The sequence below is a fragment of the Crocodylus siamensis genome, chromosome 3 (genome assembly GCF_052110815.1).
Source record: "Crocodylus siamensis isolate JL-2025a chromosome 3, ASM5211081v1, whole genome shotgun sequence".
NCBI lineage: Eukaryota > Metazoa > Chordata > Crocodylia > Crocodylidae > Crocodylus > Crocodylus siamensis.
The window spans coordinates 25,067,843-25,083,023 of record NC_143397.1 but is presented as its reverse complement, the minus strand read 5'-3'; the positions used below and the strand labels follow the sequence as shown (position 1 = coordinate 25,083,023).

The 15,181-nt window shown below is 38.7% G+C and overlaps 1 protein-coding gene across 1 annotated transcript in view; it reads right to left on the bottom strand.

Annotated features, from left to right (window-relative positions):
- Positions 1–15,181, bottom strand: part of WDR70 (WD repeat domain 70) — a 275,742-nt gene that overhangs the window by 39,088 nt on the left and 221,473 nt on the right. The window contains exon 14 of the mRNA XM_090037959.1: positions 358–458. Coding sequence (XP_089894085.1) covers positions 358–458 — 101 coding nt within the window. The remainder of the gene's footprint in view (positions 1–357; positions 459–15,181) is intronic.

Sequence of the window (15,181 nt, the reverse complement as noted above, 5' to 3'; positions counted from 1 at the left end):
TCTGCTGAACAAACAGCCTTATTACACTATAACCCGCACTAACCAGTTGGAGATCTGATAGCCAGAAGCTTTTAATACCGTTTCTATACAACATATTGATGAAAGTGTTCATAACTTTAGGTTTGTTTCCAAATTTAATACACAACTATGCAGCACAACAGAAAGATTAGTAGAAAACAGACTGCTTTTAAAGAACACAAGATACTTTTTAAAATCTATTACAATAAAACAAAACTCTGCAAGAAAAATCTTTATAAATCTATTTCTTCACTTCTAGTTTAATTAAAAGAAAACAAAGAAACACAGTTTTAATTATAACTATATTGTTTTAATAATTGTTATGTCATTATTAAATACCTCTGACTTTTGATGGGATCATAGTATACTTTAGCCAATCCATTTCCTGTACCAACCATGATCTGGTTCAGCTTGGGATGCCAAAGACAACGCACAACACTCTGAAAGAAAATTAAGATTGATATTTGATCATCATCTTTGGGTCTGAAACCATTTAGCTCTTACTATTAATATATGTATTACCAAAATGTGTACGAGTCCTGGTTCTGGACTGGGACCCAAATATGCTAGAATCTTTAAAAACATAGAAGAAAAAGACAGTCTCTTCCCCCAAAATTTAAGATTTAAATATGAGAGGAACAACAGACAGAAACACATAGATGGGACACTATAAGGGAACAAGACAGTCTTCATCATCGTGATATCTAGTAGCTTTAGGAGTTCTGCAGCCCAGTTGTCACGTTTTGCAAACATCACAGATAAGAACAATTTTAAGGGGATATCTGAAGGAAAACAATCAGATAGTTTTGGATTTTGTAGTGTGCAAGTTGGGGAGTTTAGTGGACATTTTTTTTTCTTCCAAATTTTGGGTTTTTCTTCTCTCTATAATAAACTCTCCATGATTCTTACTTCATCTAGTCCTTCTTCCCAGTGGAACAACACTTTCAAATGCTATGCCAATCACTCACTCACAGATTTTACAACAACTTAAAAATCAGTGATTCCTAGTCTCAATTTTTTCTTTATCTAGGATATCCCATCTAATCTAATTCCAATCTGTATCTGTAGTCAATCCTGTACTCCAGGGATAACACCTCTACTGCTTTTCTGCTTAGTGTAGAAACTGGTGTTAAGAAATCAAGGCCTGAGCACTTTGCTCTTTTTCACTCATGGTATGTTATTCTGCATAACATATCACCGCTTTTAATCTGAATAATTAACTCGAAGTGAAAAATTTAGAGACTTTCAAGACAATTGACTCAAGAACTAAATGATGATAGAGACAGAACAATGGGCACAATTCCAAATGGAACACAACAAATCCAAACACCATACTATATGTATTAAGGTAAATGGAGAGTGGAAATTGTTTGAGGACAGATTTGTAAAAAGGGAAAATATCCAAAACTGAAGGACGAGGGCTTGAAAGTATGTGTTACATTCGTTAGAAATGTAGACTTAACAGGACTCATCCTCATCTTATTACTTAACTGAAATATAGAAACCACCTTTCCTGCCCTTCCTCCTAAACCTACTGCTCTTCCCTTCACCAAAAGGAAGGGTTAGGCTTTCTCAAAATGAATCAGCAATTGAGTGTTAAATCTCCCTCTGTCTCAAAAGATGCACAGAAGGGTGATGCATGCAAGAGAAAAAGTATTTACAGCATTTCAAATGTATCAGTATGTTAAAAGTGTTTATGATCTACAGAGTACAAATTTAAGAGGCAAACTATAACAAAAATAAGTTTAACTGGAGAGGGCAAATGAAATATAATACTGAAGAACCTGGGATACCACAGCCATTTTAAGTCTTTTCTGTAAAATCGTAGCTTGTTGAAACATTGCCAGTTGTCAACTTCCCTACCTTGGTTTTCTTCTTGTGTCTCGCCCCAACCTCTTTTTGTTCAAGTATTATATCTGAATCATATGCTAGTAGGTTACCAGAATACCATAAAACCTACCGACATTATATTGCCCTTTTCCATAGAATAAGCACTGGCTTTCCTCAGTTTGGTGGGGTATGTGTGCAGCCCTGTTGATAAGCTGTTTGAATTCGAGAAAATTCTTATGCTTTACCCTATCAATTATTACTCAAATGCTACAGTAATTCTAACACACACAGGCAGAGTCCAAGGTCAAAGGTGGATGGCCTTTTCTTTTAGTCATATTTAGTGCATGTGTTTAGCCAGCCTTTTAAAAACTTTGTAATTAATGTGGTTCACCACTTTCTACTGTCAAGTAAATGTATTTTAATAGCATGGTACTGGATACCAGCCAACAAAAACAAATCCTGAGACAGTGTGGCTCAAGCCCTGTTGGGAATTGCTATGCTTCTAACTTGTCAAACACGCAGAGCACACTTAAAAACACTGTGGCACGTGCTTCAGAGCAGGCAGAAGAAACTGCCATAAAACACAGCACTATAAATCTTTCAGAGCAGTAAAATGTTCTTTGAATACAATTTGTTCAAACCTAAACAAATACAAACTCTGAAAAGTCAACTAACTGTACTAAGCCATTGGTATATAAATATACTTTACAAAAAGTGGCAAAACACATTTGTGATTTTTAGGATCATATCAGAAACAGACAGTATCTAAAAAAAGACTAAAAGCCTCAGTTCCAGGGACATAATCAACTAAAAAGAATTTAAAAACCCTCACACAAATACCTCATGCAATTTGACCCCAAGTGATGTCAAGTGAAGTTATATAAATAAGGACTATTCATATGAACATTTGAATGTAATTTGTGAATACATTAGGGAACATTCTCACATTATTCAGTATATAGTAAATTTAGTTATTTAGTAAATAACACAGTATATTTCCCTTTTCTGTTGTTTATACTTACAACTGGTTTGAAATTTTAGAAGCCACGTGTTTTATAATCTGAAACGCACAACACATGACTCAAATTGAGTGAGCAAGCTAAACTTGAGACTGATTAAGGCAAACTTTTAAGATTGCAACTAAGGTCCCAGATGATGAAGGGACTCAATGGTGAAAAATCTCTGATTTGGGTAAAATCACCACCCTCATTTTCCCTAAAATGGTCTGCAAATGGTCAGAAAAACTGCTTGGAAAGAAATCACCTGTCCTGTGCATCTCAGTGGAGCCTACAATATACTGATCTAAAGGAATTTGCCACCACCCCAATACAACATAATATATGGGTGAATAGAGGGCCTAAAAAGCCCTCAGATGGACGTCACCTATACTGATTTAGCCCTAGCTACTGGGCTAAATGCAGATGATGTCCCTCTGCTGCTCCTTACTGTTTCATTAAAAAAGGAAAAGAAGGATTCGTTACTTTCATGTGGAAACAGTCATACAGCCTTTCCTCCCTAATCATAATGCTAAAGCAATGTAGGACTTGAACCTGGGCCTACCCTAACTTCTAAATTCATATATGTTAATTAAGTTTAATAATTATTTCAAATAATTAACATATTTAAATATTTGGTTCTGCAAACCCACCAAACACAATACTGCTGGTAACTGCACCTGAAAAACAACCAAGGTTATGCTGGAAGTAATAACCACAGTAATTAGCAGCAAATTACAAACTCTCCCTGTACTTAAGATCATTTTATTTCTTAGCAGAGAAGTAAAATAGAAGAGGCAATTAGCTCAACAAGGCTTTATAAAACCTTGAACAAAATATTGGATTAACCAACTAATACTGGCTACGGGGAAGTTGAAGCTGACAGTTTCTAGTCCCAGAAGCTACGGATACAACCACAATAATGAACAAGCATGCGTGCAAGTTAGCTACTTTATTTTTAAAAAATCTGTTTCTGATCATGATAAAAGCTAAAGTAACCCCAGCTTCACAGATTCTTAAAATGTACAAAACTCTCAACCCTGTTTCCCAGATTTCCAATGTGAGAGATGGTGTTACTTTAAGCACTCATTTTTGCATAGAACACCAAAATGATGTCAAACGGTAATCCTGAAACACAGGGCCTTATCACGTTACACTTGTGACCTGTTAGACTGCACTTAAAATGCTAGTGTCTAAGCTTTCAAGCAGTAAAACACATAGTAAAGGCCATTATAACTTAGCAAAGTTAGGATTTTTCTGGTGAGGAACATGTCCACATCATATTACCTGACACATATCAAACTAACATCTGACTGTTCCACAAAGGTAAGGGGCATGATTAGGAGACTCCAATACAATGTGGGGGCTGGGAGCAAAAAACAGCAATGCACTGTGGGGGCTGGGAGCGACAAACTTCAGTTTGTCGGTCCCAGCCATAGCATTACACCAGACTCTTGAACCTGCTTCATTGGTTAGGGGGCTATGTGGGGGGGCTCCCAGACCCTACACTCATTGAACAGGCTCTGGTGCAGTGCCAGGGCTGGAACTGACAACATTCCTAGCCCCTGTAGCACAGCGCAATGTACTGGAGCCTTCAAGGGCTTTGGCACTTAGGATGTGTTTTGTTTAGAGCACAGTAAGCATTACCATGTGACAGTTCAGAAAACCTTCTAATGTGTAGTAATGCTTACTATGCTCTAAATAAAACATGTCCTAAGTGTAACACGTGACAAGGCTCACACAATACACCTATAGTAGTCTATAATATATGGCACAGTACGTCAAGCACCTACATTGAACACCTTCAAGAGTAAACTGGATGCTTATCTTGCTGGGATCCTATGACCCCAGCTGACTTCCTGCCCTTTGGGCAGGGGGCTGGACTCGATGATCTCCCGAGGTCCCTTCCAGCCCTAATGTCTATGAAATCTATGAAATCTACAGAGCAACAGACAGAGCCCAAAGACACTTTTCTACCTCATTTATACTACTGAGTCAAAACTACATTTAATGAACCTGAATAAGTCCTAACCAAACTTTGAGTTTTGAACATCCCTTTATTGCAGGGGGGCTGGGGAGCCCTTAACACAGGGGTGGGCAATTATTTCAGGTGGAGGGCCACTTACTGAGTTTTGGCAAGCCATCGAGGGCCATATGATAGGCAACCAAGGCAGATGAATATTAATTTTCTAACTTTTCTAGGGGCCCCATGGGTCAGATAGAATAGCCTGGTGGGCCGCATCTGGCCCCTGGGCTGCATTTTGCCTACTTGTGCCTTAACATCATGTCTCTAGAGCTAGGACTGACAAGGGAAGAAAGGTGCAAGAAGGTTTTACGGCATTTCCTTTCCCCTCTGCAACCCAATCAAAAGTGATGAATCCAAAAATCAGTAATTAAATTCATAAGATTATGTTGCATAGCTGTTTTCTTCTACTTTAATGTATCCTCAAGAACAGACCAATTAATAAGATTCCATTAGGTCTGCATTGATTGAGAGCATAGCCATTGAAAAGCGAATGTAGGGAGCAGATTTGAAGACAAAATTTTGCTCATCCTTTGCTTGCTGTCACACCACACTCACTGTAAAATTTTAAAAAATATATTCCATTTTTAAATATATTTAGCCAGGAGAAAAATTTTGACTAAAGTTGTGATTACCATTCACCTGTGATGCTGTATTCATAAAAAATATTAGTCATATTTTGAAAATCCTTCTAATATACTATTGGTGGGATATAGCATTCTGGGAACTTGAAATGAAATTAATATGAAAAAAACCCTTAATAAAATCTAAGTTTTTAGATTGGGAAATTTTTTTGTGAAGTTAGCCAGAGAGCACATTAAAAATCCTTATAAGGAGGGACACAGTCCAATTCCCACCCCACTCCCTTTAATCAGCACTGAAAAACAACTTCAGATAAACACATTTGGTTTCAACATTTTTGTGATTATTTTCTGATAAGAGACTGGCTTTGGAATATGAACTAAACTAATCAATTATTATTATAATCTAACTTCAAAGATGTATTTTGCCATAATTTGAACATCTAAATGTTTATCTTCTGAAGTGACCCCTAATAAACTAAAAACAGATTGCTGCTTATATGTAGAAAGCTCAGGAAATTCTATACTTTATAGCCATACTTATTTTCTTTTTAAGTGAAAATTATCTTTGAATTCCCAGACTTTTTTAAAGCGAAGCCCAATATTCATTTAAGGCAGTTAGGTTATGGTAAAAACCTTCTTTCAAACTGAACTCCAGATTTACAGAATTTTATCCAGGAATTATGTAAACAGACAAGTATTAATAATACTTTGTATTTATCCTACACCTTTTAGCCAGAAAGCTTGCAAAACCTAAGGATAGTAGACAGATGATATTACATTTCTTAAAACTGAAACAGAGCCACTTTGAGGATGAAATGGAACAACTGTTCTGTCACCATGTTTAAAAGATGAAGTGACAAATAACTGAACCAGATATTTTGAAAAGAGAAATCTAATGACCCAAACAGAAATCTGGCCAGGACATCTGAGTTAGTATCACAAATAAAATAAATTGTGCATGGAGGGAATTGCACAAGGTTAGCATTAAAAGCATGTCAAGTTGCGTACATGTAGTGCACTGAAAATCTACACCAAGATGGAAATACAAGGGTTCTGAAACGTCACTGAAGTACAAACTCTGAAGTTAAGAATTCAATGAACTTTAATGGATGGTGCCACAATGACCATTGCTTCTTCTTCTGCCATCTGCCACCACTGAGACCAGTCCATATCCATTGTCTTTGGCAAGCAGCACACCTTCTGAGACAACAGGTCAGGCTGGCAGATAGATGCCTTTGTCCCCCACAGAAGTGAGTCTCCAACTACCACCAACAAATACTTCTGGTGGCCAAGGTAATGGGTTACAGGTGGGACTTCTGATCCAAAGATGGCAATCAGGGGACAGGGCACCTGCTAAGGGGAGGAGCTACTCTTGCAGCCCTCCACAGCTCACCAAAAGTTGTTAAGTGACCCTCCAGCCAAAATAATTGCCCACCCCTGGATTAGATAATCTAGGGACATCCTTTCCAGCCTTACTTCTCTATGATTAGGTTTTGTAATAACATGGTTTACATGTTTCCCAAAGAGGATGTTTTATGGAAATGCATGTCTTCTGGTATGTAATGCACTCTAAAAACCTTTGGATAAAAGCTTCCTTGTCATGGAGAAGGTCAGAGAAAAAAGATGGCTATTGAAAGAAGTAATTCAAATAATTTGTTTTTCCTACCAGGCATGACCTGTTGTCCTTCAGCTACAACTTACATGGTTGCTATAAGCCTTCAAAACTTATTCCAATTGCAGCTCACCAAATGCAAACCTTTCCTCACTGCTACTAGCTCCACTCCTGGAGGCAGCCCATTAGTTAGAACTCTTTGAAAGCAAGTAAGGACAAGCAGAATTAATTTCATTCCTTAAACAGGAAGCAGACTGAAACTCACATATTTTAATGTCATACAGCTGATGAAACCCTGTCCAAGTCTGCTATTAAACAGGTGGAAAGCTCATTCTAGGAATATACCATAAGATGTGTCAGCACACCAATGAGACAAGTTGTTCTGCATCTGCCTGCACCAATGAAATAAGTTACATGGCTACTTATAAAAATACAGCACCACTTGGTGCACCAAATTATAAATAGTCAGTAGCATCCTACTAGAAGAGTAAACTCAAATATGTAAGAGAAGTCTCCCTTGCGTTTGTTTGCCATAAGTGGGTAATCAATTAGAAAAAAAAGTTCTGGTAATTGAGGGTTATTAAGCAAATAGAAGAAGGAACATACGAACACTAGACGTGGGATGTCCCAAGCATGACATCCCAACACAGCTATAGAGGGGGACACCATTACTAAGGCATACAGGTGATTGAACATTCCTGAACTAGCTGCAGAAGTGCTGGGAGTATCCATACCAGTTTGCATGTTCACCATATAGCTCTAACTTGCTACAGCAAACATGAATTATTTAGGTTTTGAATGTGAAGCTTCCTTAGTTTTAAAAGCATGTATTTTCAACCTTAGTTGACGTTTCTGTGAAGCAATTAGAAAGGTAGCCATATGAGTACTGTACCTGGAGTTGGATGAGAGTCAGATAGCTTCTGTGTGGCTTCCTCCTGTTTATTCCATGAAACTATTTTAATTTTACCATGGCCTTAAAATGTTAATTCAAAATAAGCGCAAAATTTGAGAACTTTTTCACAGTTTGCTTTTAAGCAGACACAAAACAAGATACACAAAATCTTTTAAAACTTCAATTATATTAGACAATCAACTGCAGAAGACGTAACTGAAGTGTGTAATGACAGAAATATTAAAAGTAGCCACTGAAGAGAGGAAGGAACTAGACAGGCAATGGATCAGGAAGATCCAGGTTACAGAACAACGTTCCTAGATGATAAAGTCTCTAGGGCTGAACACAGGGTTACTGACTGAGGAGATCAAATTAAACACTAAAGCTATGCAATAAGTACAACAAATAAGAACTTCAATAACTTTCATTAAATTTCCCAAGAATCTGCAAGGTCTCCGTTTGAAAGGTGAAATGCCAACCTGAAGAGGTATTTCATGTTCGGGGGGAGGAACCTACCCTCTGAAAAACATAACCTAATTTCAGGTTCTGTTTTGAACCCACAGGACAAAAAAAGTGACAGCAGAAACTGCTGCTAAGAAAATATTTTAGTTAGAAAAACAAAACCTTTCTTTCACAAGTGCCAACTTTGCTTTCTGCCTTGCTGGCCATGATGGTATGCAGTGGGGTCTGTTTGAATAGTGTCGTTCTGATTTGCTGCACTTGGCCACCCATACAGTGAGATAAGCAGCGTGCCAGCAGAAGAGATACCAAATGCAGAAAAAGACAGTTTGACAGTGGTGGCTGGGCTCCATAATTACAGACCACTACAACAGCAGCCAAGTGGGGCTCTTCTGACAAAGTGATTACTAATTATTTGTCTGAACTATAATTTTTATAAATGCCAACATGCTTGAAAGAATCCCAGCTTGTCAACATCACTAAGTAACCATGTAGCAAATTAATTTAGCACACGAAGGCAGTTTGGCAAAAACTGTACTTGTAAACTTCTAATAAATTGTGCTATCCTGGTGAACCCTTGTTTATCTTTTTACTGTTTAGTGCAATGCCACCTATTTTTTTCCAAAGAGATCTAAAACATACTTAAACAGTATTAACTTGGAAGTCTTCTACCTGTGTATTAGCATGATTTTTTCAAGATACAGTAAATTGATAAATTAACTTTGTCAATACAGGGTGCATCTACATGCACACATTTACTGTACAGCAACTGAAATTACTGTGCAGTATTGGCACATGTCTACATGTGCTTGACTATACTGCACAATAAATATGGTAACTTATACCAACTGGAGCATAAATTTGATACCCGCATCATGCAGGTACCTAATCTATGCCTGATTACTTACTGCACGGTAACAACATGTAAATGCCTTACTGCCCAGTAACACTGCATGTGGACTGACTTGGGACTCACTTTAGTCCCAAATCAGTCCACACACAGCGTAAGGCATCTTAATGCCTGCATGTGTAGACATCAGCCTATTCCCTCTTACAGTAAATTTAAACTGGCATAAATGCACGTGTAGACACACCTACACAATACAATTAATCAAGTCTGCTCCAATGCGCTGTAATTAGTGTACTGGAGCAGCCTCCAGGCACATCTAAAGGCACCCCATGTGTAAGAAGAACCCCTCACTTTCGTCCCATACACACTGCAAAAACTGGGTATACACTTCCACATATTGTCCTTTATGCACATCCACCAGTTGAGGTGGCACATCATGGGCAAACACTCTCTCATAGTTCTGGCGAACATGCAACCTGGCATGGATACTACCAGCACTTCTGCCTACTTCTGCCACTAGTTCAGGAATGCTCACCTGTATGCCTTAGAAATGGTGTCCTTCATCACGGCTGTGTTGGGATGTCCTGCTTGGGGTTAATCCAGTACAGATAAGTGGCTATTTCTGAACTTCTCTACCAACTCACAGTCCTTCCATTGAGCCATGAAGTTCTTGCCATATTGTGCCATAATCCTCTCGTGAATTTTCATTTAAAATGAGAATGTATATTTGCTCATCAGGAGAGCACTAGCTAAGTTATGCATTGCTGAATGCAAAATACCTAATAAAAAAGTGATATCAGTATATCTTGAAAAATTAAATATACTTTAATATACACCCATGTAGTGTGTCAACAGAAGGTAGGGCAGGATAGCACCTTACCCCACCCTCTCTTCTGCCTGACTTCAGGCTAAAACAGCTAGCCACCTGTCTGTCTATGTAGCATACTGCAAGGTTTGAATTAAACTATTTAACTTCCACTGACTGCACTGACAAGTTTTCCTATAAAAAGACAGTAAGAACTAGACTGTAGTCAAAATCACATTTTTTCACTTATTTGACTACTAGGAAAAAGTTCTAATAATATGGAAGGCAAACTGCCTTCTGAGAAATGCAAGATAGGGCATTTTCAAACACCTATTTTGTTACCACTAGAGTTACAATTTTAGCATACGGACTTTAGCCACAAAATCCTATCATTATGGCAATGAAAGATGCAGTTAATTCTTCACATAATCTTCAAATGACTACTGAAAACTCCTGCAACACCTACTGTGATGTGGGAGAAGATGAGGGCATGACAGGACTTTAGAGTTACAATCCCTGTTGTAGCAGAAAATGAGGCGACAACTTACCTAACAAGAAAAAAACAATTTTAGTACTGTAACTTTTTTTGCTAGATATTTTGCATTCTAAACAGCACACGACGCATTTGTGATATGGATATATGGGTCTTTGGATATATATGGGTCTTTGGATATATATGCTCTCCTCTTGAGCAAATATAAATTCTCATCTTAAATGAAAACAATACTTTTTTTTTTTAAGAACCACCATGCCAAGAGCTTCTAAAAGTCAAAATAATTAAATATTTATATTTAAAAAAAGATTTAAAGCTTAGTACAATGGGTCACAGTGGAAAAGCCCTTTAATATATTGCTTTATAAATAATAAATGATGCAGTTTGAGGTCAAGGAAAGAAATACTGCAATACTAGATCAACTGTGCATAAAGGATGCTTTAAGGTTCGTCTTCCCTATTCCCTTTTTCCTCACTTTCCTTAATTTAAAAAAGAAAGTTTATCTGTAGCTTGAATAATAGATTGAAAACCCTTGAGATAATCTTTGGAAACATATTTGTAAATGTTCAAATGATATACCATTTATTTATAATTAAGAAAAGAAGGAGAAGATGTTCAAGAATTTTCTTAAATAAAAAACATTTCCTAAAACAGCACTGCCAATACACACACGCACACACACACACACACGCTCTTAAAAAAAATATTTTTCACCAACGAAAAATGGTTTGCTGTTATTAAATTATTCTTAAAAGATCTCATTTTCTGGTCTCAAACTTTTCTATTAATTCTAGAATATTACATACTTAATCTTTCATTTTAAAATAATAGAAATGTGTTAGGGGCTTCCCCATACTTAGTCCTAACGAGCTAAACCTCACTTCCTTTTTATACTGGTAAAATGATTGTTCCCTGGTTGGAGCCTAAGTGCCAATATTACCCCTCTCTGTTGAAAAGGACAGATACTGATGTCATTTTAACTAGGATATACAAATCAAGAGCAGACACGCAAGACAGAGCTATGTGCCAGGCTGCAGCTGTATTCATTTAACTTTAGAGAATACTATATGCCCACTCACTCTCAGGGCCTTGTTACATGGTAATTTTTGGGCAGCTCTTGGAGCTCTTCACCCTGGATTATCCTCACATTAGCACTTTAAAGTGATTTTAACCACTAGTTATGCAGGTCAAAGTTGTGCCACTTTTGATACTGTCTCCCACAACATTCTCACAAGCAAGCTAAGGAAATACAGCTTGGATGAATGAACTGTAAAGCAGACAGAAAACTGGCTGGATCATCCAGCTCAAAAGGTAGTATTAATGGCTTGATGTTTAGTTCGCAGCCAGTATTAAGTGGTGTAACAAGAAGCCCCTTCTTGCAGAGACCTAGCACACTCATTGCATGAGTATGGCAAGGCTCCGGGCAAGCCAGAAAGCTGAAATGGCTTTCTGTAGGAGAAACCTACAAACTACATCTACATATCAATTGAGCTAAGTGTCACTAAAGAAAACAAAAGAACTAAAATATCCACTTCAAAGCAAAGCCTGTAAGAGACAAGAAAAACCAAGGCGCATTGAAAACATGGCTTAAATATATCCTCGTGAACAAATTCCCCCCCCTTTGATTAAAACCTATTTCCCAAAGCAAGCTTCCCATATCGGTCTAAAGTTTATGCTAAATCAGTCTACTGCATCTAACCTAACTCACTTATTGATCCCAGTGGCTGTTAATCCTCACTACCTCACATTCGCCTTTATTAAAGTATATTTCTTTTTATATTTCGTCTGTCTCATCTTTACCCTGGCATTCTGTATATCAAAGGGATTTTATATTTTATACCTTTTAACAAATGTATTCTCCTTTAAAGTAAAGTCATACCTTGCATTACTAGAACTACTATTGTAAGAATGCACTGGAACTGTAATCACTAGAATTGCATTGCTACATTGGGGCTGGTTTCCTGAATGAATGGGAGAGAATCTGAGTGAGTGATTAAGTAATAGGCAGAGCCAGCTGCAGTTACAAGTTAAGGAGCAGCAATTAACAGCTCTGATACAGACTGACAGGAGGAAGGTATCCAGTTTGAGTTAATCAACCTTGAAGACTGATTCCTGGAACTGAGCACCCACCCTATGGACTATTCCTGAAACCCATGACAACACAGCCATTAAGTCAATGGAGTCAAGGGTGGACTCCTGAAACTGCAATATGGGGTGGAACCCCACTGACTCTGACAGCTGTCATGTACTACTCAAGACCCACGTGGGACAGCGACCTCCACACTGGGCAGCTAAAATAAAGCGAGCAAATCACAGAAGTCTGCCAGAGAAGGGATAAAAGGCGGTGCAGCGTGACCCTCAGCAGCGCCCTCTCATCCAGCACCTGACCTACCAAGACAGAAAGAAGAGCAGGTGACCCCCTTCTGGAGAAGACATCGCCTTGGAGGAAGTTGACCATCGACAGCAGACTCCAGCGCCCCAGATAGGTATAAACCAACATCGGTGCTACACTAGTATTGCAGCAATCGTGTCAGTGTGTATTAAGGTGGCCAGAACCCATCATAACTCAAAGTTTGCATTTATGATTTTTATTAAAGCTTCACATCCTGTCTAATAAACTAGAATTTATGATGATCCTGTGAGTTGGTCCTTTGTAGCCAACAGTGGAGTGTCCTAGGGGTTAGTTTTGGGGCCTGTCTTGTTCCATATCTTCATCAAGGACCTGGAAGGTGTGATAGAGTGCTGATGACACCAAGCTGGGGCGGGGGGTAGTAGTAGATACATTGGAGGGTAGGGCTAGGATTCAGAGAGATCTTGACTGGACCAAAAAAAAAATCTCATGATGTTCAATAAGGACACGTGGAAGTACTGCATTTAGGATTACATTTGCAGGATCCTGTAAGAATACATGTGCAGCAAAATCACTGCCACTTTAAACCTGTTTCAGAGTTAAAGTTGCAGGTATTTAGCTAACCTGTATTGCCTCAGCAGCAGACATGCATAATACCATATTTACCTGAATCCAGGATGACTCTGAATTTAAGGTGACCCCCCCCCAATAATTTGATTCTATATGTGTAAAATTTATACATTTGTTATCATTTTTCAAGCATAGAATCCAATTATTATGCTGCAGGTGGGCAGATAGTAGGAGGCAGGGTGAAGTAGCTTGCTCCCTGCTTCTGCATCCCCGCATCACCTCTACCTCCTGCCTGTGCCCCCAACAGCCTCAGGCTCCCCTCCCCCATCTTCCTCTGTTCCCTCTCCTGTCCCTTCCCCTCCAGCCTCTGCTCCATTCCTCTACCGGCTTACCCTTGTTCTGCACCAGCAGACTTTCTCCCCATTCTGTCTGGGACATGGAGCACAGGCCCAGCCTAAGCTCCACAGTAGCCATGTGGGCTGCGTGCTGCTGCTATAAGGCTGGATTAGGGCCATACTCCATGCCCAGGGCTGCAGTGTGGATGAAGCCTGCCAGCACAAAGCAAATGTAAAAGTGGGGAGAGGGAGAGAGGCAGATGGTGAAGTGAAGGCTGTGTGCGGGGAGGTGCAGGGAAGAGGCTGCAGGGTGAATGCAGCAGGATGTAGAAGCTACGGCCTTAACTCCAGGTAGCTGCCTGCCCCGGCACCTCCCTTATATGAGATTCTAAGACAAATGGCTCCCCCATCCCCATGTTAAATGGGGATGAAAACCTCATTTTAGAATAAAATAAATATGGTAGTTAAATCAGAACAGTTTATGCATACTTCCCAACAACTACTGCTCTTCAGGTTTTAAAAAAGGTTAACAATTACACTTGTCAATAGCCTTATAGGAGCACGAGGCTTTTGAAAAGCCTGAGAAAGATTAAATAGGCAGGAGTAAGGTGGTATATGAGAGTCAATCATCTAACCCCATCAAATGTAGGACCAGGGGAAGGGAAAAAGAACAACCCTTGACTTTTGTATATTTCTACTCCTCTATGAGCTGTTCTCTGCGTCTGGCTCAAGTCTGCCTATACCCCACTGAATTCTGTGGATGAAGTATCCTGCTTGAGACAAATTACTTCGCTGGAATGAACTTCACAAAGAATCCTGTAATGTTTTATGGTACACACTTTGATTCACTAAAATAAACAATAAAAAATGTTTCACCTTTCAGCAACCTCTTATAAACATGGAATGTGACTTCAGAATATCTTTGAACTTCTTAGTTTCATTACGAAAATAATATTACGCTCTTACCACATCTCAGGAGTATAAATGCTTCTTATGGAAATATGGGATTAAGTCAAAAGGAAGAGAACTATTGCATCAGGACTGAAATACTGAGATACAGATGTGTAGACTGGACAGAGCAAGTCCTTGTTTCTTAAAAACTGTAGGAGCTTGATATTGACTGAAGGCTGGACTGTAATTTAGATCATGTAGGGGAAAACTTACGGGGTTTAGTTCAATTGCCATTCACAGAGAAAGCTTTCACCATTTCTTACCGATGGATCAGTGTCAGGGCAATGAATACATTGTGTAGACACTGGACCAGAGTAAAGGTTACAAGAGAGTGCACAAGAACAATGCAGGGTTAAAGGATTCAAAAGAGAATATGCGCAGGCCCTCAAGTAAGGAGATGGCTTGCCAGTTTGA